The following is a 22,587-nucleotide window of genomic DNA, read 5'->3' as shown; positions in this document are numbered from 1 at the left end:
ATTGCTGCTTTACAGGCTGCCTTTGTATTTTGGAAAGTAACAAAGAAAACGAAAATGAAGCAATTGCAGAAGAAATAAATGAGGAAGAAAGGAAGGAAATAGAAGGGCAATAAGGTAGGTCAGTAGGGAAGAAATAAATAAAGGAAAGATTAAATGAAGCAATACATTAGAAGTGAAAAATAAGGAATGGAAGAAAGAATAATCAAAGTAGTCTGTAATATTTAGTATATAATATTTATACTTTGCGTTATTGTTCGTTTTTGACTAGGCAAAAGTAATACAGTATGCTTGGTTGGGATCAAATCAAAATTGAATGTTTGAACTAAATCATAAATACAAGCTGAAACAAACTAATACATTTAGCTCTAAAAAAATTGGAAGGTTTTGTTTTTATGTTGGTCCAAATGTTTCATTGTGAACTGAAAGCATGACACAAAACACAAGCCTATTGGCTGTCTTCCTCTTCCTCATCCTAGTCCTTTTCCCTGCTCGGCTGCTTGGAAGCGTCAGTGAGTTGGACTTGTTTTGCTGCCATGTTGGAGGCAACGTGACACAAAAGAAACATTACTATAATTTGCAAAAAGAGCTTCAGGTGGAATTATGTTTGACCTCTTCATCCTCCCTCTTCCTCATCTTTTCTTACTCTCGTTGATCTTCTAACAAACCAAACAAGGGGTCATAGAGTTGACTACATATGCTCAAGCCTCCAGAGGAGGGGCTCGCGAGCACCATTGGAAATGCAGCCTGACAATCTCCTCCTCCCTGAAGCAACAGGGTGCCAAAAAAAACCAACGCTTCTTCTCTTGAGGGGTCTGCCAGGACGTAATTCGGAGTAGACCGCAAGGACAAAACTAAACTGCCCTCAACTCTGGAATAAGTCAGATTGCACCCTTCAGACAGACAGATTTTTATATTTCATGTGCATGTAAATGGACAGACAGGTGTTTACATTGCAGGCTCTATTTTCAGCACAGGCGTAAATGGGGTAAATCTGCGCGGAGGCGGGTTAGACTGAGTTTTGATAATTTCGCAGACAAGCACATATTTAAAAGAGGGCAGTCTGCGTCGCTTTAGCAGTGAACACATCTGACATCATTCGCCGGCAACGGCAATCAAAGCGGCTGCTCGACTGAGAAACCAGATTTGTACGTCGGGGAGAAGCCTGAGTTGTTAATGGAGAAATCAAATCTTCTGTAAGCCATTTATTTTTTAAGGTAATGTTGTAAGATGTGTGAGAAATAGTTTGCGGTATATTTATGGTTTAAACTGTTGATATAAGCGTGTTTTTTTTCAGAGTCTTATCTACTTAGAATGTGATTTCTTACTTTACATTAACTTTTGTTGGAAAAGGAATAGAAGGAAACGGTGCATGATCCAAGTGATCACATTATCAAGTGTCAACCATGGTGGTGTTAAGGCTATGTATGGCTGCTCATAGAATAACCTGACTGGTGTTTATTGATGACCGGCTTAATTCTGAGAAAAAGGTTACATTTTCAGCCATACTGGTAGGACGAAGTTTCACTATGCAAGATGCACAAAGACGCTAAACATACTGTGGAATGAAGACTTTTTAAAGGCAAATAAATGGAACATTTGTAACATCACAAATCAGTGTCCCGATTTCAACCCAATAGAGCTTTTTTAAATTACGTAAGAAAAATTGAACACAAAGAAAATCTGTAAACAATGAGCAATTGAAGGTGGCAGAAGGAGAAAACTGTCAATGGGCTCAGGATTTTATTTACAATTATGTCAAATGTTCAAATACTGTTGAGCCTCTGACAATGTAGGTTTTCTTCATAAAATGGCAGCAATTCCTGAATGATAAGTGCAATATTTTTGTGTAACCTCTTAAATTAAAGCTGAGAGTCCACACTCCATTTGCATTTCCAATCCATCCATTTGCTATATTATTTTTTGCTCATTAAGGCCTGAACTACCACAATCCCATTGTGGTAGTTCAGGCATAACCATATAATCTCCCAGCTCAAATACCTCTGCTACATTGCAGATTTGCAGTGACATATATTTATGTACCTCTCCTGTTCTATAGCTTTACAGCTCTGTCTCGCTGTAAAATTCAAAATAGAATTTAAGCTCTTTCTCCTGACCTACAAAGCTCAAAATGTTCATGATCAAATGCCGTTATACCTTAAAGAGCTCACCATATCAATTTACAAAACAGCAATGCTCTTTGAATTCCCAGAATTTCCAAAAGCGCTATACTCCCATCAATACTATGAGCCGAGACAGCTCCTCTCTCCTCCTTTCTGTCTCTGTCAGTTCTCTTTCATTTGAACTGTAGTATGAACTGTATGTTGCTCATTTTCCCTGTTGGGTGCTCCTGCTTCCACAGATCCGACCAACAATGCCAATACAGTTAGTGTATTTATTTGACGTGGTTGTAGTCAAGTCAAGTCCATTATATTTGTATTGTATAGCTTACAGCAAGGTACTTTACATACTGTATGAAGTCTAATATCATGCTCTTATGAGCAGGCACTATAATGACAGAAGCAAGGAATAACTCGCTCAAAGGAAGACAGCAACTGACTGGAATGAAATGGAGAGGCGGAGGAGACGTACGCAGGACATATAAAGAGGACAGATGATTGGAAAGGGATAAGAAAACAAAAATAACAGTGCTTGGCAGCAACAATGGTGGTACATACTGCTAAAATAATTGTAGCAGATGTAGCAGGCGTTGCTGTTAGCTACACCTCTCAAAGCGGGAGAACCTACAACAGGGGACAAAAACAGAAAAAAAGGAAAGGCAGAAGAAAAGAAACGTCAAAGTTGTAGTGATAACAGAAATAGCTGTTTGATCCGCCTTTGTCAGCATTGCATTTGATGATAGTATATCACTATTACAGTACAGTCTATCACTAAAAATGCCTCTGATACAGCTAGTGTTGGTGCATTAGTTTCTTCTCTGCTTTACAGTGAGACTCAGCAAGTGCTCCAAATCTTACTGTGAATTATGAAACAGTCAATTTTCGGTGTTAATTTTCATGACATCCTCAAAACACACTAAGCCAAGGGTTGTCAAACCTTTTGGGTCCAGGGGCCACTGACAGTGGAGAAAGTTTTGTGTAACTCATAATGCTATAGGAATTTAATAGTTGCATATTTTTGAGAAAAAAAGATGCAATGTTATGACAACTAATTCCTATTTTATTTTACGAGAATAAAATCATAATGTTACAATAACAGATAATTTTTTAATAGAAAAAAAATCTTGTACTGTTCTGAGAATAAAGCCATAACAAAGAATAAAGATATTTATTTGCGTTAAAAGATCCAATATAATGAGAATTAAGACATATTTTTCCAAGATTTAGTTGAATTAAAGTCATAGTGCATAGTGCAAATACTCATTCTCGAAAAAGATCCTGCAGTAATAAACCTATTGTCTAATTTTTCAAAAAAGGCTCTTCATGAAAGGATATCAGATATATGTGGCAATGCATCACGTAAGCATATCAAAGCTTTTAAATGGCGTGAAACTAAAGTAGTTTTTTTATTATTATTTTATTTTATTTTATTTTACACAATACCATACAATTTATCCCCCTTTGAGAACCGCTACGCTTGACCGATCAGGTACATGTGACCCTTCCCCATAACTAAGGTTGAAGGTCAGCGATTCACTGGTTGGATTATAGCATGGTGCTGAGCTGCCCTCTACTGGACAATTGGCAGATGTTCCGCAGCCGTATACAAACGCATTCAAGAAAATTTCAAATGAACTGATCATATATACAGCATATACATTTAGCTACATTTAGATATGTGCATGAGTAAAATAAACATTTTAGTTTTATTCTATAAACTACTAACACCATAACTCCCAAACTCCAAATGAAAATGTTGTCATTTTGAGAATTTATTTGCAGAAAATTAAAAATGATAAAAATACCGAAAAAGGTCCATATTTTTGTTTGCTTTCTTAATTTTTAGTGTGTGTGTGTGCGTGTGTGTGTGGTTGTTTGTGTGCGCGCGCACGTGCGCTATTTGCAGCTCATCTGGGTTATGTTGACTGTGGTGAAATGACAAGGTAACACAACTGGAGGCGTCAACTGTATTCCAGGAGAGGCAGAGGAAATCAATCCTGGCTGACAGTGTCTTCGGGATACTTGACGGTGACAAGCTTGCACACACTAAGGAGACTTGGAAAGTAACCCTATGAGCATGTGCGCTCGAGCGATTGTCAGTTCCTGTTTGTGTCTGGTCAAGGTGCATCATGTACTTGCATGTAGGTAACAATAAAATGCACGTACAGCTCTGGGGGAAAAAAACAAGAAAGCCTCTGGTTTGCTATTTTTATGAATGTTCGAGTAAAATTCTTGTTTTTTTTTGTGTTTGTTTGTTTGTTTTTTGTATTTGTCTATCTTACTGACAACAGAACTCCCAAATACAAATAGGCATTTAGGTTATAGTCATTTCTCCTCACTAGGGTCGCGGGCGTGCTGGAGCCTATCCCAGCTATCTTCGGGCATTGAGGCGGGGTACACCCTGAACTGGTCGCCAGCCCATCGCAGGGCACACACCAAAAAACAACCATTCGCACTCACGTTCACACCTACGGGAGTCTTCAATCATCCTACTGTCCATGTTTTTGGGATGTGGGAGGAAACTGGAGTACCCGGAGAAAACCCACGCAGGCACGGGGAGAACATACAAACTCTACACAGGCGAGGCTGTATTTGAATCCGGGTCCTCAGAACTGTGAGGCAGATGTGCTAACCAGTTCTCCACAATTGCTGCAGAAAATGGGAAAAAACGTTGATCATTGTTTTCCAAAGTGTTATTTTAGTTAAATAAAAAAGATAATCCATCTGCTTTCATGAAGGACAACAGAAATCAGAGAATATTTACTGATGAGATGCTGAAATCAGTGGATTTGGACGATATGAAATTAAACAGTGTCTCTAAACGATGAATCGATTATCAGAATAGTTGTCGATTAATTTGATGATCGATTAGTTGTCAATTAATTAATTATTTGGGACACTTCTAATACCACATTGTGCCACTTCAGAGAAAATCAGCCATATCACTTGAAGGATAAGGGTGGTGTTGATATATGGCTTTTGCTTTGCATAGTAGAGTTTCAAGCTGCACTTACGGATGTAGCGCCGAACTGTATTTACTGACATTGGTTTTCTGAAGTGTTCCTGAGCCGATGTGGTGATATCCTTTACACATTGATGTCGGTTTTTCATGCAGTGCCGCCTGAGGGATCGAAGGTCACGCGCATTCAATGTTGGTTTTCAGCCTTGCCGCTTACATGCAGTGTTTTCTCCAGATTCTTTGAACCTTTTGATGATATTATGGACCGTAGATGATGAAATCCCTAAATTCGTTGCAATTGTACGTTGAGGAACATTGTCCTTAAACTGTTCGACTATTTTCTCACGCACTTGTTCACAAAGAGGTGAACCTCGCCCCATCTTTCCTTGTGAATGACTGAGCAATTCAGGGAAGCTCCTTTTATACCCAATCATGGCACCGGCCTGTTCCCAATTAGCCTGTTCACCTGTGGGATATTCCAAACAGGTGTTTGATGAGCATTTTTTCAACTTTCTCAGTCTTTTTTGTCCCAGGTTTTTTGGAACGTGTTGCAGCCTTAAAATTCTAAGTTAATGATTATTTGCTAAAAACAATAAAGTTTATCAGTTTGAACATTAAATATCTTGTCTTTGCAGTGTATTCTATCTATTGTAAAGATCTTCTGACTGGACTGAACTCCCTAAAAAGAGCATTAAACAGCTGCAGCTCATTCAGAATGCTGCAGCTCGGGTTCTGACCAGAACAAAGAGGTCAGCACATATTACTCCAATTCTAAAGTCTTTACACAGGCTTCCAGTCAGCTTTAGAATATATTTTAAAGTTCTGCTACTGGTCTATAAATTACTAAACGGTTTAGGTCCTGAACACATGAGAGAAATGCTAATAGGATATAAACCCAGTACGGCTCTGAGATCGACAGTTATTTACTCATGCATTTAGAGCGTTTCTTGCACTGTATGCTGTTTTAATTGTACATTTATTTTTTTTTCTCTTTGTTTTAAATGTTTATAAGCTGTTTTTTTCTGTTTTTAAATGCTTTTAATCATGTAAAGCAAATGTGCTATTTAAATAAATTGTTTAGCTTTGCTTTGCTTATTTTGCTCTCTGTGCATTTACAGTATGTTGCTTGCCAACAATTGCAATCATTTGTTCCGTTTCCTCCGTTCAAAGTATTTCAATGATCAGCTTTTGTATTGCCTAATATGTATCATCAGCCTCAAACAACTGCTTCAAGAAAAAAAGCTTTGTATTTTTAAAAAAGATTTATTTGACTTGCTGATTAACCTGGCAGGTTGGAGGTGGCTCATTGGCAGCTGGTGGCCATCGCCTCTCCCAAACTTTCGATGAAGCGATGGACGTCACTAAAAGAGTTGTAGAGTGGCACCGGTGCGATGCGCAACACACTCGGCTGGCGCATGTCACACTGGGAAAAAATACAGGAAACACAGACTGTATTATCTGGCTCTTATTATTGTTCTATGTTCTGACCTCCATACCGTGTGCCGACAGGCTTTAATGGTCCTGTGTTCCGAACTCCAGAATGTGTTCTGGTTGAACTGGTTCTATCAGTCTTTTGAATGTTAAATGAAACATTTTGGATGACAATATGTTGTATTTGGTTGATCTATATTGTTCAGAGTTACTTTCACATATTTGAAAAAAATCAATGGATTAATTTTTAAAGTGGAAAAAGTAAGGTCAGTTTACCCACTTGATTTCCATGCTCTGTCTCAATTTACCCCTGGGGTAAAGTGGGACACAAGATCTTTTTGTTTTAAAGCATTCATATTTTCACTGCCCTTTGTCCTAAATACGTTCTGATAATTTTTTATTGTGTGGGAACATCCTAAATTAATGAGAAATCGAGACACTGTGTACTGTTTCACGTTCTTAGCTTGCCTAAGGGTGAGCATATGTAAAAAATATCTCACTTTACTCCACTCTCCCCTATACAGGCACTCTCCTACTTATGAACATTTCAGACATACAAACCTTTACCTGTTAGTTGATTTTTTATTTTTTTTTGCTAGAAAAATGCTGCAAAAATAAGAGCAAGAAGAGGCACAAAAGATCAACTCACCTGATATTTGATATTTGCACATTCAATTAATACTTAAGTATTTAATTAATTTGATCAATACTTTATACTGTATATACCATAGCTTTATTTATCTTTTTATATGGATGTTATTATTTGTACTGTCTTTTGTAGCACCGCGGGCCCTTGAGTACCGTAATTTCTATCCTCTCTATGTGTTACGCATATTGAAGAATTGAAAATAAAAGCACCTTGAACCTTGAACTTGTTGTACTTTCGGCTTACCTAAGCTTCAATAAAAGGGGTTGTTCCCACAGAGCAAAGAGAATATATGCCGATGAATAATTGTGTATGCTTTGTTTGTATGTTTTTCTCCTCCTTGTGTGTTAAAGTAACAGTTGTTTGAAGGTTTATAATTACAAAAATATACAAGCTAATTTCCATTAGCCTGTTTTTTTTCTATTCACATTATATGTTAGCATTAAGCTACCAGACTCTCATTAGAGAATTATATGGTTTGGCTGAACATTTTTGTGTTTAGAAATACAATGTTAAATTCTGGCGGCACGGTGGACGACTGGGTAGAGCCTCACAGTTCTGAGGACCGGAGTTCAATCCCCAGCCCCACCTGTGTGGAGTTTGGATGTTCTCCCCATGCCTGGGTGGGTTTTCCCCGGGCACTCCGGTTTCCTCCCACATCCCAAAAACATGAATGGTAGGTTAATTGACGACTCTAAATTGCCCGTAGGTGTGAATGTGAATGTGAGTGCGAGTGGTTGTTTGTTTGTATGTGCCCTGCGATTGGCTGGCAACCAGTTCGGGGTGTACCCTGCCTCCTGCCCGATGATAGCTGCGATGGGCTCCAGCACGCCCGCGACCCTAGTGAGGAGAAGCGGCTCAGAAAATGGATGGATGGATGATTGAATACGTTTAAGTGGAATTTCATTAGTTTAAATGGGCTTAAACTTTGTAGGAGGTGTAAAACATATAAAATGCTTTTGTTACATGGTTTCTCTATATTGTGGATTTTCACCAGTTGCGGGTGGGTCTGTTGCAGTTGCATCCCCAACTATAAATGGGGGGTCACGGTACTGTAATGTGAGATTGATTCAAGGCCACTCACAACCACACCCCTCTTCTCCAACTCCTGGAAGACTTTCTCGATGGGCATGGAGAAGCAGAGTGACAGCTGGCAACCTCTCTGCTGCGGGTCAGAGGGCGTGATGATGCGCACATGAGGTTTGCAAGGTTGGGAGGGATCCTCGCTATAGTAGTGGGCAATTAGGTACTCTAAGTAGCCTGTTAGCAGCACGGACTTCCTGCGTAGCACCTGCATGCTGGTCATGTTGAAAACCTGCAAATTACAGTTATATAATTCAGTATAATTCAAGATTACCTCTCGCACACAATACTGAAACGCTTACACACACGCTTCTGAAACGCTCTCACCCAGTACATTCATCCATGTATCTTCTACACCGCTTACCCTCACTAGGGTTACGGATGTGCTGGAGCCTATCCCAGGTAACTGCAGGCAGGAGGTGGGGTATGAGGGGCCGTTAGGGACATTATTCAGGATTAGCTCTCACACTTACTATTCAAATGCTTTCACACACACACAAATTACTGAAAGGCTCTCATAAGGACTACTCAAACATTCACAAGAGTCTTGCTCTCATTAACACTCCTCAAATGCTCTCATTTACACAACTCAAATGCTCTCATTTACACTAGTCAAATGCTCCCATTTACTCTACTCAAATGCTCTCATTTACACTAGTCACATGCTCTCATTCACACTACTTAAATTTTCTCATCAACAATACTCAAATGCGTTCACGCGAGCACGTCAATCACATTCTCGCGCACATCTCTGGCATTCACTCATGCTCACACATAAATAGTGTAAATCTTTTATTAGGTAGTTCAATTCAAAAAGTGAAATTATAGAGCTGAACTGCACACTGGACACACTCAGAGTGAAGTATTTCATATTTAAAATATGTATTATTTTGATGATTGTAGCACAAAGCAAATTAAAAAAATTCCCCATATTGAGAAACTAAAATATAACGTCAAACGAAATAGTGAATTAATTCAAGAAATAAAGTGATTTTTTAATGTAGAAATTAGGCTGGAATTTGCCTTCTGAAAAGTACTTCAGTGTTTAATCACTCTGAGTACTGAAGAAAAACTTGTGTAAATGAGAGCATTTGACTAGCGTAAAGAGAGCATTTGAGTAGTGTAAATGAGAGCATTTGAGTAGTGATAATGAGAGCATTTGAGTAGTGCTAATGAGAGCATTTCACTAGTGTAAATGAGAGCATTTGACTAGTGTAAATGAGAGCATTTGAGTAGTGTCTATGAGAGCATTTGAGTAGTGGTAATGAGAGCAAGACTCATGTGTATGAGAGTGTTTGAGTAGTCCTTATGAGAGCCTTTCAGAAGTTTGTGTGTGTGTGAAAGCATTTGAATTGAAGTGTGAGAACTAATCCTGAATAATGTTTTTAAGGGCCCCTCATACGCCCCTATTGCTTAGACACACACGCACATGTGCACACACACGCACACACATGCGCACACACACAAGCACGCACGCAAACGCAGGAAGTGACAGACCCAGTGGACAGCAGTACCTCCAAACTGGCCTGCAGGGGGCACACAAGAAGAACGGGCTGGTTGGACAGTCTGAAGCCTTTCACTCCAGGCTGCAGCTCCAACACTGCGCAAACACACACACACAGACACACACACACGCGCGTGCACACAAAAGTGTGTTGTTTTGTCATTATGCCATGTTTGAATTAAAAATCCATCCATCCATTTTCTGAGCCGCTTCTCCTCACTAGGGTCGCGGGCGTGCTGGAGCCTATCCCAGCTGTCATCGGGCAGGAGGCGGGGTACACCCTGAACTGGTTGTGAATTAAAAATGACTTCTATATTTTTTTCATATTTGGTAAAATTCAGGAAGTGGGAGTACAATTTGTTGCACCTTTGACAGAGTTGTGTGCTCCACTGAGTACCATTCTAGTTATAATCTGTAATGGTGAGCAGTTCACCTTTGCAAAAATAATCCATCCATCAGACAGGTAAAGTAACATACGAATCCACTTTAAATAATCCCACAATGAAGAAATTCACATACAGTATTAAGATCATATCTTTTCAATGTGATTCGTGAAATATAGATTTCATGAGCCACATTAGCCTTAGCACATCTGCCTCACAGTTCTTAGGACCAGAGTTCAAATCCCGGCCTCGCCTGTGTGGAGTTTGCATGTTCTCCCCATGCCTGGGTTTACTCCTGGTACTCCGTTTTCCTCCCACATCCCAAAAACATGCATGGTAAGTTGATTGAAGACTCTAAATTACCCATAGGTGTGAATGTGAGTGCGAATGGTTGTTTGTTTATATGTGGCCCGTGATTGGCTGGCGACCAGTACAGGGTGTACCCCGCCTCTCTCCTGCAGTTAGCTGGGATAGGCTACAGCATACCCGGGACCCTAGTGAGGGTAAGCGGTGTCGAAAATGGATGGATGGATGGACATTTCTAAGAAATTACAAGCATTTTGTTCCCACATGGTTGGAGGGTTTAGATCAGGGGATGTCGCCAATCTTTGTCAAATGTGGGCCTGGGAAGCCCTTTGAGACTTTTGTGACAAGGCTATACAAATAAACTAGACTTGACATGGCTAATCTTCCATCTTTTAATTGAGTTCATGGTTATTCAGAGCAACGCATACTGTTACGTTTGTGACACCACAAGACGGCAACATTGCTTTCAGTTGCGGAAGAAATCTTTGTTTACCATTGTTCATTTGGAAACGAGTTCTCAAGTCATGACCCCACCACCCTGTCAGCCTGCAAGCACACAACAGTATAACATTTGTCACACCGACAGTCATCAGGCTCTAACTATTGTTAAATTCACAATGTGTGGTTCAAGTGACACAATTTAAGAGTAAAAAAACACATTGGATTGGATATCTTCAGAATGTAATCGGGCCTCTTCCCAATGTGGACAAGAATCACATATGTATCGGATATCAGCCAATGCAAGAGCAGTATAAACACACAAGTCACATTACCCTGTCACCGCTTCTATCATTTACATTGCCTTTTTATCTTGTTTTAAAGTGAACACCTCATATGATATGAAATAACATGTGATGTAATGTGAAAAAGACATTATTATAGCAATAGACTTTTCACAGGTGGCATGGTGGATGACTGGTTAACACATCTACCACACAGTTCTGAGGACCAGGGTTCAAATCCCAGCCCCACCTGTGTGGAGTTTGCATGTTCTACCTGTGCCTGTGTGGGTTTTCTCTGGTCACTCTGGTTTCCTCCCACATCCCAAAAACATGCATAGTAGGTTGATTGAAGACTCTAAATTACCCATAGGTGTGAATGTGTGTGCGAATGGTTGTTTGTTTATATGTGCCCTGCGATTGGCTGGCAACCAGTTCAGGGTGTACCCCGCCTCTCGCCTGAAGATAGCTGGGATAGGCTCCAGCACACCCGTGATCCTGGTGAGGATAAAGTGGTGCGGAAAATGGATGGATGGATAGATGGATGGACTTTTCACATAATTATATGATTTTTTTTAATGTAATTCTTTTCAAGAGCTTTTGTGTGTGTGTGTGTGTGTGTGTGTGTGGCAGCAATATGCAATATTTTGCTGAGTGGTATTTTGTTGTTAGTTTCCCAACCAGTGACCAGATATAAGAATTTGTATAAGGGGAGACATAACAGTGTACTGTACTTACGCAGGTTGGATAGTGTATTGATTTTTCTCATGGATGAATGCTCCCGCAATCCCACCACAACCTGAGTTCAAATACTGAACAAACATTGACACAGATACAGAAAGCGGCTCATCATACTGTACATGGTTAGTGCATTGGGTTGCGTGAGTGTATGTCTTTTCCTGTCAGGTGACCTTGTAAGAGCACCAGCAAGCAAAGTCCACTCCCCAATCGTGCAGCTTCAGCTCAACGTTGCCTGCTGCGTGGGCCAAGTCGAAGCCCACCAAGCAGCCCTGGCCGACAAATGTTTTTGTTCTTTTAAGTCCATACAAGTGCATTGGATGCTAACTATACACAGTTCTTCTCACCTTGTTCTGGGCGGCCTTGGTGATGGCGGCCATGTTGAAGAGCTGACCAGTGTAGTACTGAACTCCACTAAGCATCACTAAAGCCACGGACGCACTCTCTTTCTCGATCACATCCAGGATGTCCTCTGTTCGCAGAGTCTCCTCCCCCTGGTACATGAAACCAAGATTTGGTTGTCACCATTTGCCATGACATCAGATTTAAAATTCAATTTGTTGTTAATAGATACATTAAATAGCAATGAAACACAGGGGAAATATATATATATATATATATATATAACAATATGGTGAGGTAATTTTACATTTATATGATTTCTACAGTCATACCGGCCTTCTGAGGGAAACCAGAACTACAAATAGTGAGTTTGACACCCCTGATTTTGCCACTCATTTTCTACCTTGTTGTTTCTACCTTGTATATTATGCTAAATTCCATCTATATTGTCAATCTTCAGATCAAAACTACAGTATGTGTTATCTTTATTATCCAAGAATGTCTGGGCTAATTGACAACAAATATCTCTCGACCGGGTTGTGAATCTTTGCTTGGACATGAGATTTTCAGTGGTCATTTAGATATGCATTGTTGACAGCAAATTGAGGAGCATAAATTCAAGCTAAAGTTTTTAAACTACATCATTCTGCCTTGATCAAATAACAGAAGGGTTTACTAGTGTCTAGTCTTTTGCCACTCAGAAATAATTGTGTCATCATGGTTAAATGGTATATATTCTTGTCTATGGGACATACTGGTCTGGGTTTAAGCAGCAACATGCTCTGCTCGGGGTCAAATCCTCGTAGTCGGATCTGAGACTCGACCGCGTACTGGTGAGAGAGAGCATGATAGCATTATGTCAAACTTGTAAAGCAGTCATATGGATAACATTCAAAGTCAACGTGTGGCTACAGCGTGACAATCAAAGTCACTCACGTGATCCGAAGGGAAGGCTTTGTCTTCCAGAACTATCTTGTGCCGTGCAGCCGTGGGTTGGTAGAAGGAAAGCTATCAAAGCAAAGTCAGAAGATACTGAAGAAAGCTCTCATTTTTACATAAGTGAAATTTTCTGGTCTCGCACCATCAGCAGGTGTAAATTGACCGTCAACCCGTTCATCAGAGCCACCTCTTCCGGATGCGCTCCTGGGGAAACAAAAAACAAAAAAACACAAAGGCTATTAGCAGGACATTTCACTTGAAGTCAGAATAAGTCATTCATTGTGTTCTGTTCTGTACCAAGGCCCTGTGCCTTGACACTTCACACCAAGTAGACGCCATTTTCACTTTAGACCCTACAAAACCAGAAAGAAGGCTCAAGTCCAGTGACCAACCAGCCCTACCCGACCATTCTCTGCCATTCTCTGTTTAGTTTATTTGTAACGTTACACAGTGTTGTTCTGCTATGATGTCACAATTATGTATTTTTTTTTTAACACATATTCCAAGTACCATTCTTTTTCCTATACAGGTATTGCTAACAGTACAGTCTTTCTACACCCAGCAGGGGGAGCGTCCACTTCTGAAAATGTAATTCTTCTCCATGCTCTGCAGAGGGTAGTATGTTCCCGTTTTAAAATCGTAATTGCATCATTCATTCACTCCATTGAACTGCATTAAGTTATTAAATGCAGTAAACCAATGAATTCCGATTTTGGAAACTAAGAATACTTCCGGTATTACATGAAATTGCTCCCTTGTCCAAAAATTTATAAATTATGTAATTAGATTTTTTTTTTTTAAACTAAAAATACTAAAAAAAATTATAACAACAAAATAAAAAATACTTCTATTTGAGTATAGAATGAAACCCATTTTACCAAAATTGTGTGATTCGATCCAGTAAACAACAAGTTATTGAAAAAAAAAAACTATCACTTTCAACTGGCCAAACGTTGCCACGAAAGTATAATCTGATGTAAACAGTATATTACTGATATATTGTATTTAAAGAGCTGGCATTGGAAAATTAAAAAATCAGACAAAAATTCCCACCCATGGGAAGTTTCTTCAAAGTGAGGTGGACACAAATGGCCCGCGTAGAGCCTATAGTGCCACAGCTATCTTCATTCCACCTACGCACTGCACAGTGGAAACCAAGCCTGCCCATGGTTTACCAATCTGAACTATACAGTGGCGTCCCAACTAAATTATATCACTCAATGGTTGGTTGCGAAGGCAGTTGTGTTACCGACAACTCTTGCCATGAGCTCCTCCAGGTTGTTCTCAGCCCAGGCCCAAGGTCGTGAGCCCTCCATATGGCCGTGCACGCCCCTGACAAACACACACGTCATCAAACAAAGTTCTGTTTTTCATCATTGTGGCATAAATTAGTTGCTGTACGTTTTGGCCCACTTGTCCAGCTCCTCCTCCAGGTACTTCTTGACCATTTTGGGCTGCAGGCCCAGCGAGTTGCCCACCAGGTAGATGCTGTCTTTGGTGCCATCTACCAGCGACATGTCCGCTGCGGGTCACACCAACAACATCACGCTCACACAATCCAACATACAGTGGTACCTTGAGATACAAGTGACCCGACTAACTAGTTTTCAAGATAGGAGCTGTCATTCAACTGAATTTTTGCTTTAACTTGCAAGCGCAAACTTGACATTTGAGCGCTTTATGGAAATCAACTGAATTCAACTCACTTGACAATAAGCAGCAGTTTGGCAAATAGTGAACATTTCATCAAAAGAGGTCCAAGCTGTGTAATGTTCACTGTATAGGATTACATGGTGTGTATTTAAAACAAGCGAATGCAACAAAGTGTGCGGCCCACTAGCTTAATGCTAACATGAATGGAAAATGTCATTGACATGCTAACATAAGCGTTGATAGACACTTTAAAGCGAGAGTTTGCATTTTTTTTTTTAAAAACACTTTTTGTCATGTAAGTTAAAGCTGTCTCTATGACCTGACTGTAAAATATTATTAAAATGACCTTTTGAAAAATTATCCCTCCCTGGCCCCATATAATGCCTCTTATTAATTTTTAATTATTATTATAAAATCTGGCAGAGCGGACAAGAATTGCCAATGTCATAGTGCAGTGACAGAAGGCGTGACCGAATAGTCTGTCAATCATTTACGCACGCACACTCACATGCATGCACACTTTTCATATAATTTGTTTAATAGTGGTAAAGGGAACTCTGAAGACACTAAGATGCATTTGTTAGTTTCCATGGAAAAGGCATATTAGGCAATAAAAGAAAATTCCTATATATGCAAAAATAAAGTTGACATTTTGGAGTAAAGTTTCAAAAATATTACTTTACTTTTATTAGAAAATCTTATGACCGTGGCACGATGGCCGACTGACTGGTTAGCAAGAGCACATCTGCCTCACAGTTCTGTGGACCGGGGTTCAATCCCGTGCCTGGCATGGGGAGAACATGCAAACTCCACACAGGCGAGGCCAGGGATTGAACTCCGGTCCACAGAACTGTGAGGCAGACGCTCTAACCAGTCGATCACCGTTCTACCTGCCAACAAATCAAATAGAGTGGTCCCGCATCAACAAGTTACTCACATGATTTGTTTGGCAGTAATGGCACAGTAATGAAATGAAGAAAGTATTCTATTTTAAATTTTGTGGCATGTTATCTTACCTAGGGCGTTACATTGGCTAAGGCCACACATCCATCTAAAAATAAAATTTACAGGTTAGGTCAGGTTTCAGTGATTCAGTTACTAATGATTAATACAGTATTTCACAATTTCTGATATTTATGTCTTTAGTTGATCATTATTAATAATGGTATCACCATTTCTATCTTGGTATTTAGTTGTTTTTTTTACCCTCTTTTTTGTACTACCCTGACCTAATTCTATCTAAACATCCTGCATCTTGTTTTTATCTCCACACGTGTTGCTGTCTTGTATTGTTTATCTCTGTATGCAGTGTTTTATACGGCTGGTTGTCTTGTATTGTATTTTGTTGTTGTTGTTTTGCACAGCAAAAAGAAAAGGGAAAAATGAAAAATAAAATATCAAAATATATTCTCCACTCACAGAGAGGTAAATCTGCTATTTTGGGCACCAGAAAGTTCTCCCTGAGGTGTCTTAACTCGTCATGGTCGTCCATGAACGCCGCCACCCACTCAGAGGATGGAGGGCAGCTTAGCAAGGCGGCGACCTGCTCCACTGTTTCTCTTACTGTCAAGCCAGTGAACTGGTCCATTGCTGCTTTTGGGTGAGCCTGCACACACAAACACAGGACTGGAAGAAACCGGTTTTATCAGGGAAACATGGGAGGTAGGGTAAATGCGGAGAGAGGCAGGTAGCGTAAGGCGTACCGCACATGGATTTACCACAGCCACAATCTCATTGGGGCCAATGAAACGGGGGGACATTTTTGGGGATTCAACCTTGAGTAATAGATGCTGCGTACTGAGCCACACTTTCTGACCAACCGTGTAAGCGGGCACAGGGATGCAGCAACGGTTGGCTTGTACCTGAGACATGGCAGAGGACGGGAGAAGGGCAGCGCGGGCCTGCTTCCAGACCTTGGAGCAGCGGCGTATGTGGGCCTGTACTGAAGGCACTGCAAGCTCATGCTCCTGCGATGGGAACAGTGGAGGTTGGTAGCCTAAGGAGCATTGAAAAGGGGACATGGCCAAGGAGGTCCTGGGCAGTGAATTATGGGCATACTCAACCCAGGCAAGGTGGGTGCTCCATGAAGCGGGACGAGACTGGGATATGCAAAGGGAGCGCCGTCTCCAGCTGTTGATTGGTGCGCTCACATTGCCCGTTAGTCTGAGGATGATAGCCAGAGGATAGACTATCACCAAGCGCTGTGCAAAATGCTCTCCAAACCTGCGAGGTGAACTGGGTTCCCCTGTCAGAGACTATATCAGATAGGATGCCATGCAGGCGGAAAACGTGCTGGACCAGCAGGTTGGCAGTCTCCTTGGAAGATGGAAGCTTGGAAAGTGCCAGGAAGTGTGCTGCTTTGAAAAACCTGTCCACCACTGTGAGAATGACTGTGTTCCCATTTGACGGCGGAAGCCCAGAAACGAAGTCCAGGGTGATGTGCGACCAAGGGCGTCTGGGAATGGGAAGCTGACGCAGTAAACCAGAGCTTGGTTTAGAGGATGTCTTATTTTGAGCACATACTGTGCATGCAGAGACAAAGGACCGGGTGTCATCTTCCATGGTGGGTCACCAGAATCGTTGACGGAAGAAGGCCAATGTTCTGCGGATTCCAGGGTGACAGGTAAGTCGCGATGAATGGGCCCACTGTAGCACCTGGGGGCGGACCGAATCAGGAACAAACAGGGAGTTCCGGGGACCCTCACCAGGATCAGCTTGTTCTTCCTGGGCCTCCTTTACAAGCGTTTCTATTTCTAATGTGATTGAGCCCAGAAAGCAACAGGGAGACAAGGTGGGATCTGGATCATTCTTGACACTCTCCGAGGCGAACTGGCGGGACAGGGCATCCGCCATGGTGTTCTGGGCCCCTGGGCGGTAGGACAAGGTAAAGTTGAACTGGTCAAAAAACAATGCCCACCTGGCTTGACGGGAGCTCAGCCTCTTAGCAGAGTGGATGTATTCCAAATTCTTGTGGTCAGTCCACACGATGAATGGGTGTTGGGCGCCTTCAGGAAATGCCGCCATTCCTTCACCGCAAAGAGCTCCCGGTCTCCGATCCCATAATTTTCTGAGACAACTTGCGAGAAAACAAGACGCAAGGGTGGGCCTTACCATCAGTCTGGGATCACTGAGACAGCACCGCACCAACCCCCGCCTTTGATGCATCGACCTCAACTATGAACTGCCTCTGTGGATCCGAATGAACGAGGATAGGAGCGGAGGAAAAAAGTTTCTTTAGCTCACAGAAGGCCATGTCGGCCTTCTCAGACCATTGGAAGGACGTTAGAGTTGATGTGAGCGCAGTTAGGGGTGCTGCCAACCGACTGTCATTCCGAATGAACCGCCAGTAGAGGTTGGCGAAGCCAAGGAATCGTTGCAGCTCCTTTCTTGTGGATGGCGTTGGCCACTCAGTGACTGCAGCTACCTTGGTTGCAGCTCCATTTGAAGCTGCCCCTCAGCAATGACGTAACCCAAAAAGGTGGTCTTTGGAACATGGAACTCATACTTTTCTGCTTTAACAAAGAGCTTGTTCTCAAGGAGTCTCTGAAGTACTTGTCGAACATGTCGTTCGTGATCTGCGACGGAACGGGAGAAAACCAGGACACATTTTCTGATCATGTCACACAGGACATCATAGATTAGTGCCTGCCAACACTGACACATCAATATTGGAGGTAAATAAATCAAATTTACATTAAGACCTGTAGTTGCGAAACATACACCAACTATACAGCTGTTCCATAACTCACATTCTGTTACAATAAAGGACAACTACAGATAAACATAAATAAAAGCAGAATGAAAACATACATGGGACAGACGGCAACGCTAAAGTTCTAACTCACAGTTGAGTTGCAGATGTTCCTCCTTTGCCGGCAGCCAATCATCTAATCCAGATATGCTCTTTCACCTCTGAAGCGTTCGCCCCCAGTTAATCATTGTTTGTTATGAAGTCTGGCACTGACTACGTCACGTGACGTCTGGAGCTCTATGAAGCTCAACTCAACACTGCCACATGTTGGTTGTGGCACCGTACATAGCAGACTCCACTGTGCACTTTTAGTGGCTTTTCTGGTCGATAAGAAAGACTAAATGTCACACACTTTCATTAAATATATAAGACAGTCTGTTAAACGTCAGTAAGTGCAGTACATGTGTGATAAAACGTATATTATTGGCGTAATGAGGAAACCAATGTCTCTTGTGTGAAGCCACGGACCAATCACAGCCTGCCTGAATGGATGTTTGCGTGGTCTCTTGAAGCATCATGGGAGCGATGACTCAACGTGACTCGCTGCGCTTCCTATGCATTTGAACAGGAAATATGAAAATTCAGCTATTTTAATGATGAACTCATTGAAATTATTGGATTGAAAATGAAAATCAATGTAAAGCATGTTCCATAGAACTAAAATGGAACAATTTAATGTAATCATAAGGTTTTTTTTTTTACTATTTACATGCAGTGGAAAGGAAAGACCTCCAGGGCGCAGTGAGGCTCTGCCTCACTTGCCTATCCTGACCGCACGTCACTGGTGGCACGATGGGCTCTATGCGGGCCATTTGTGTCCACCTCACTTCAAGAAACTTCCCATGGGTGGGGATTTGATGTGGTGTTAAACATAAATAAAAACAGAATACAATGATTTGCAAATCATGTTCAACCTATATTTAATTGAATACACTACAAAGACAAAGACATCCGGACTGTTATGGACGCAAAGTTCAAAAGCCAGCATCTGTGATGGTATGGGGCTGTGTTAGTGCCAATGGCATGGGTAACTTACCCATCTGTGAAGGCACCATTAATGCTGAAAGGTACATACAGGTTTTGGAGAAACATATGCTCCCATCCAAGCAACATCTTTTTCATGGATGCCACTGCTTATTTCAGCAAGACAATGCCAAACCACATTCTGCATGTGTTACAACAGCGTGGCTTCGTAGTAAAAGAGCGCGGTTACTAGACTCGCCTGACCTGTCTCCCATTGAAAATATGTGCCACATTATGAAGCGTAAAATACCACAACGAAGACCCCGGACTGCTGAACAGCTGAAGCTGTACATCAAGCAAGAATGGGAAAGAATTCCACCTACAAAGCTTCAACAATTAGTGTCCTCAGTTCCCAAACAGAATTGAATGTTGATAAAAAGAGAAGGTAATGTAACACAGTGGTAAACATGACCCTGTTTTTTGGAACGTGTTGCAGCCATAAAATTCCAAGTTAATGATTATTTGCTAAAAACAATAAAGTTTGAACATTAAATATCTTGTCTTTGTAGTGTATTCAATTAAATATAGTTTGAACATGATTTGCAAATCATTGTATTTTGTTTTTATTTATGTTTAACACAACGTCCCAACTTCATTGGAATTGGGGTTGTACATATATGCTCTGAAGTATTAATTATAATTGATGCTATACGCATACCCTAAATGCAGATTTTAAACTTATTTTGTTATATTTGACATGTAAGTTGGTCATCAAGAAAAAAGTCATCAGAAGCTACAAACTCCAACGAAGTTACGATGTGTAAAATTTTAATAAAAACAGATTGCAATGATTTGCAAATCCTTTAAAACCTATATTCAATTGAATACACAACTAAAACAACTATAGTTCATGCTCAAAACCGATGAATGTTATTGGTTTTTTTTGGGGGGGGGGGTGTTTGCAAACCTTCTCTCAGTTTGAATTTGATACCTGCAACACATTACAAATAAAGATGGGACAGGGGCAACAAAAGACTCGGAAGGTTGAGCAATGCTAAAAAAAAAAAAAATCCTGTTTGGAACATTCCACAGGATTACAGGTTAATTGGAAACATGTGAGTGTCATGATTGGGGAGAAAAGGAGCATCACCAAAAGCCTCAGTTCTTCACAAGCAAGGATGGGACGAGGTTCACCACTTTTTGAACAACTGCCTGAGCAAATAGGTCGACAGTTTAAGAGCAATGTTTCTTAACATACAATTTCAAGGAATTTAGGGATTACATCATCTACTATCCTTAACATCATCAAAAGATTCTGAGAATCTGGAGAAATCTCTGAACGTAAGCGGCAAAGCCGAAAACCATCATTGAATGCCCTTGACCTTCGAGCCCTCAGGCGGCACTGCATTAAAAACCGGCATCATTGTGTAAAGGATATTGCCACATAGGCTCAGGAAGACTTCAGAAAACCAAAGTCAGTAAATACAGTTCGGCGCTCCATCCGTAAGTGCAACTTGAACTCTACTATGCAAAGCAAAAGCCATATATCAACAACACCCAGAAACGCCGCCAGCTTGTCTGGGCCTGAGATCATCTGAGATGAACTGACGCAAAGTGGAAAAGTGTGCTGTGGTCTGACGAGTCCACAATTCATATTGTTTTTGGAAATCGTGGACGTCGTGTCCTCCAGGTGAAAGAGGAAAAGAACCATCCGGACTGTTATGGACGCAAAGTTCAAAAGCCAGCATCTGTGATGGTATGGGGCTGTGTTAGTGCCAATGGCATGGGTAATTTACACATCTGCGTGTCCTCCAGGCCAAAGAGGAAAATGACCATCCGGATTGTTATCAGCGGAAAGTGTGAAAATGTCCTCCAATTCTGGAATGACCCACATCCATTACTTTTGGTTACATTTTTGTTTGGTGGTGTGCTGTGCGATTTTTCGGCTGTAGAATATTTATGTACCTTAGCTCAGTAAAGGTTTACAATAACAGATTCATTCGCTCTTGGAGTCACTGGAAGTATGGAATAACGTGATTGTATGAGGGCCTGTCTGGGATTCAAACCTGATGTGACCGTCTCTCGCGAGTGTGAGCAATACTCATAAATATCCCCGCGATGGCAGCAACGCCTTTTCTAATGTAGCCATAGCAAAGCTGCAGGGACATTTTCTGCTCGTACAGAATACTATACTTCTACTCCACGAGTACAGTGGCAAAAGAAGTGTGACCGGGACCTTTTTGGAGACGATCTCCTTTTATTCTGACAGAATAAACAACAGCAGAACCTCCGTATAAATTTCACTGTCCACTCGTGCTCGTCTCCCACAGGACGATTGTACAAAAGGGCGGAGCCACGACTATGTGGTAAAATCCTTATACGTAATAAACCACAAATTCAACAAAAACATACCCGACAGAACAAACAACAGCAGAACCTCCGTATAAATTTCACTGTCCACTCGTGCTCCGACACAAAGAAAATACAGATGACATCAGCAACATTATTGCTGACATGTACCCATTATTTGACAGGAAAAGACATAACAATAACATTGAGACTAAAGATGTATGTATAATAATAAACCAAGAGAAACATTAGGATGGTTCAGGATTACCAACTGAATGAAATATGGTCACCCACCTCTCCCACAGGACAATTGTACAAAAGGGCAGAGGTGGGGCCGCAGAAAACATTTATAGTGCGGAGCACAGAAGAAGAAATTACAGGAGGAGGAGCACCGAGCTACATACACAGTTTACACTGGATCGGGAGGCATTTTCCTGTGCGGCAGCAACAGATTTTGTGTAATTATAAATAAACATCATTAAACACACAAATTGACCTGGTTACATTCACCCTTCCAGAATTACACAAAATTCCAAAACATCAGTAAAACAAAACCTGCCCAAAACCGCAAATAAATAAGGCCCAAAGCAAACTCACCCCTACAGTGAGTTAAATCAGCAATATCAGCTACCCTACAAAAAAAAAAGGTTAAGAGACCAGAGACCTGCTCGGCACCAAGCAGAGTCCCAGAATACTCCAAAGAC

General features: G+C 41.2%; 1 protein-coding gene across 9 annotated transcripts; it reads right to left on the bottom strand.

Annotated features, from left to right (window-relative positions):
• Positions 1–6,325: 6,325 nt before the first annotated feature.
• On the bottom strand, positions 6,326–22,188 carry kynu (kynureninase). 9 transcript variants are annotated; one of them, XM_061775620.1, is made up of 15 exons: positions 19,040–19,123; positions 18,666–18,891; positions 16,240–16,426; positions 14,569–14,689; positions 14,417–14,499; positions 13,310–13,371; positions 13,165–13,236; positions 12,984–13,058; positions 12,234–12,380; positions 12,060–12,158; positions 11,887–11,960; positions 10,923–10,975; positions 9,751–9,836; positions 8,238–8,468; positions 6,326–6,499 (listed from the first exon to the last, which is right to left on the bottom strand). In XM_061775620.1, the coding sequence occupies exons 2-15, from the start codon at positions 18,705–18,707 to the stop codon at positions 6,380–6,382; spliced, it is 1,452 nt and encodes a 483-aa protein (XP_061631604.1). In that variant the 5' UTR covers positions 18,708–18,891; positions 19,040–19,123; the 3' UTR covers positions 6,326–6,379. The 9 variants fall into 9 exon arrangements, with proteins under 9 accessions (XP_061631604.1, XP_061631612.1, XP_061631593.1 ...); XM_061775628.1 differs by lacking the exon at positions 19,040–19,123 and adding an exon at positions 17,932–18,395 and having other exon boundaries at positions 14,581–14,689; positions 18,666–18,705; XM_061775609.1 differs by lacking the exon at positions 19,040–19,123 and adding an exon at positions 17,932–18,395 and having other exon boundaries at positions 18,666–18,697.
• Between the last annotated feature and the right edge of the window lie 399 nt (positions 22,189–22,587).

Source organism: Phyllopteryx taeniolatus, chromosome 1 (assembly GCF_024500385.1).
Source record: "Phyllopteryx taeniolatus isolate TA_2022b chromosome 1, UOR_Ptae_1.2, whole genome shotgun sequence".
NCBI classification, from domain to species: Eukaryota; Metazoa; Chordata; class Actinopteri; order Syngnathiformes; family Syngnathidae; genus Phyllopteryx; species Phyllopteryx taeniolatus.
Note: the sequence above shows the minus strand (reverse complement) of the source record. Positions and strands in the feature narration are given on the sequence as shown.